At 43.3% G+C, this 2,849-nt stretch overlaps 1 protein-coding gene across 1 annotated transcript; it reads left to right on the top strand.

Moving 5' to 3' along the window:
- Positions 1–393: 393 nt before the first annotated feature.
- Positions 394–1,850, top strand: LOC138031369 (uncharacterized). Its single transcript, XM_068879075.1, has 2 exons — positions 394–757; positions 1,000–1,850. Exons 1-2 carry the CDS (start codon positions 394–396, stop codon positions 1,848–1,850), a joined length of 1,215 nt encoding a protein of 404 aa, XP_068735176.1.
- The last annotated feature ends 999 nt before the right edge of the window (positions 1,851–2,849 follow it).

The raw sequence follows: 2,849 nt of genomic DNA, 5'->3' as shown, positions 1-2,849 counted from the left end.
AAGAGACGTTGCCTGGGTCTTATTGGACAATTGTGGGACCCAATCGGTCTTGTGATGCCGGTAGCCATTAAATTTAGGATCGACTTTCAGGACTTATGGCATTCAGGCTACAATTGGGACGAAACCTTACCTACAGCAGTCAAGAGCAAGTGGATGGAGAATTTGCAAGCCATGAATCACCTCTTAAAAGTCGAATTCGATCGCAAGTTAAAACCAAGCCACGCGATTGGGGTACCACAAATTCATTGATTCTGTGATGGTGGCGAAAAAGCTTACGGAGCGGTCATTTTCCTCCGTTGGGAGTTAAAGAACGGAAGTTACAAGTGCGTCCCTGTTTTAGTCAAGTCCTTCGTCGCCCCACTAAAGAGAAAAACGATCCCGAGACTGGAGCTCATGGGCTGTTTAACACTTGCAAGGATATATGAAACTTGCAGAAAGTCTCTTCAGTTTGCGAACATCCAAGACAGCAAGAGGATCTTCTGGGTGGACTCTTCTACTGTCCTTTCTTGGATTAAGACCCCATCACGTCAATTCAAACCTTTCGTATCAAGTCGAGTAACAGAAATCCAAGAAACTGTTGGGGTGGAGGACTTTCGATACATCAGGTCAAAGTTCAATCCAGCCGACATTCTCACTGGAGGAATAGAGCCATCGCAACTCGAAGACTGGATAAAGGGACCCTCTTTCCTGCAGTTACCCGAAGGACAGTGGTCTAACTTTGAAGCTAGAGCCCCCATCGAACCTACAGCAAAAGCTGGTGTCTTGATGGAAGTGAAATCGGGAAGACTAAAACGCCAATGCAACACGAAGCAGCCATAGCGGAATTTCAAACCAAAGTTGGTCTGGATAAGTCTGAAGAAGATATTAACCCCGTTTTTCATCAACTGTTGAATACCTGTTCTACATTTTCAAAGATACGGAGAACACTCGCTTACATTCGCCGATTTATTCAGATTGCGAGAAAAAAGAATGTTAAGAGAGGTTGAATCACTGTTCAAGAATTGCAAGGCTTGGAGAAACAGCTATTCAAGTGGAGTCAGGCACACCTAGATCCCTCTGTCATTGACAAGAAATTAACTCCGAAGCTGGACGAAAACGGATTACTTCGAGCTCATGGACGACTCGAAGATGTCAGATCGCTGCCACAAGAATTAAGAAACCCAGTTATCCTTCCACGCGATCACCCTCTTGTCATCTTGCTATTACGTGACCTCCATGAAAGACGCGGACACTGTGGGTACAAAAGCCTAATTAACGAGGCAAGGAGAAAGTCATGGATCATTGGAGTTCGTGGTATGTCCAAAGCACTCACAACAAAGTGCATTACTTGTAGGAAGCTCCGAAAGAAGCCATTGGAACAACTCATGGGACAAATCCCATCCTTGCGAGTTGCAGTAGGCACCCCGCCATTCTTCAACACCGCCATGGACATGTTTGGACCATTGCACATCAAGCTTAATCGTAAAACGCTCAAGGAGGCCCAAGTAATCATTTTCACCTGCATGACAACAAGAGCTGTCCTCTTAGAACTTGTGACCGACAAAACATCTGACGCTTTCTTGATGGCATTCCGTCGTTTCGCGAGTTTGCGTGGTCAAGCGTGCATTTGCTGGTCCGACTGCGGGACAAATTTTGTAGGCGCACAAGGGTACTTAAAGGAAATAATGCGGAGTTGGAACGTCCCCAAGATTGAAGGTGTTCTATCTGAAGATTTCTCGTGCGATTTTAAATGGAAATGGAATACCCCTCGTGCAAGTCATCAAAATGGCGTCGTGGAAACCCTCATCAAGTCAGTCAGACAAAGTCTGAATGCTACATGCAAGAATCAAGCCTTTACCGAAGAGCAATAGAGACCATTTCTCGCGGAGACAACCTACGTCATCAATGGACGTCCCAAGTTCCAACCCAAGTTCTCACAGCATATGGGAAAGCCCGCCAATTACTCCAAACGATATTCTCATAGGACATCATCTTTCAATTCCTCAACCAGAACCAGAAGAAAGGATCAACCCAAGACATCTTTTAAGAAGTACAGAAAATCGCGTGAACGAATTTTGGAGATGCTGGATGAGATACTTTGCGCCAAATCTACTTCACAAAATAAGTGGTTTCGCACCAGAGAAAACCTTCAAGTCGACGACTTAGTTCTAGAGATAGACCCAAATCAAAAAGATCCCAATGGAAGATGGCGCGAGTCATTGCAACATACCCAGGAAACGATGGTTTGGTTAGGAAGACAAGAATCAAGACTCAGGACGGTGAATACGACAGGCCGATTCACAAGCTGTGTCTTTTAGCAACAAAAGACCAATTAAATGCGAACCTTTCTTAATCAAGGGAATACATAGACTAGCATTATGTAATAGACATTACGTTATTTGTGACATCTCGAGTCATTGAATACCGATTATGTTTAAGTCGTTGCTCAATTAGAGGTAACTTCTAATTTCCGCACTGGGGCGGAGTGATCCGCACTTCGCGTGTTAAGTTATTTCGCTTACTGGTTTAATGTATGCAACTATTCTAGCAAATTATTTATCACAGCAAGTTTGCGTGAGTTGAAAGGTGACAACTAATTAGAAATTCAGAAATATATAAATCGACACTGTACTACAAACGCGCAAATTGCTTTTTTACTTTCCTCCGATCAAAACGTTAAAGACAATCAACAGAAGAAATCAAACCATAAGATCGTGTAGATTAGAAGACACCAATTGTAAGTATATATTCACGAAATCAGTTCCATTCCTGTTTAGCCTATCTTCGGCATTCCAAAACATTAATCTACTTGTGTAATATTTTTCTTTCAGTCGACTAGTTCAACGACTTATCGAGCAGCTAGTACGGAT

This window comes from Montipora capricornis, chromosome 14, assembly GCF_036669925.1.
Source record: "Montipora capricornis isolate CH-2021 chromosome 14, ASM3666992v2, whole genome shotgun sequence".
Lineage (NCBI taxonomy): Eukaryota > Metazoa > Cnidaria > Anthozoa > Scleractinia > Acroporidae > Montipora > Montipora capricornis.
The sequence above is the reverse complement of the archived record's forward strand: the minus strand, read 5'-3'. Positions and strand labels throughout refer to the sequence as shown.

Bases quoted from the DNA above. Each gene is read 5' to 3' on its own strand.
- LOC138031369 (XM_068879075.1), top strand. From the start codon at position 394: ATGGGCTGTTTAACACTTGCAAGGATATATGAAACTTGCAGAAAGTCT. The intron at 758-999 runs GTGTCTTGATGG...TCACTGTTCAAG, and splicing joins CGAACCTACAGCAAAAGCTG to AATTGCAAGGCTTGGAGAAA.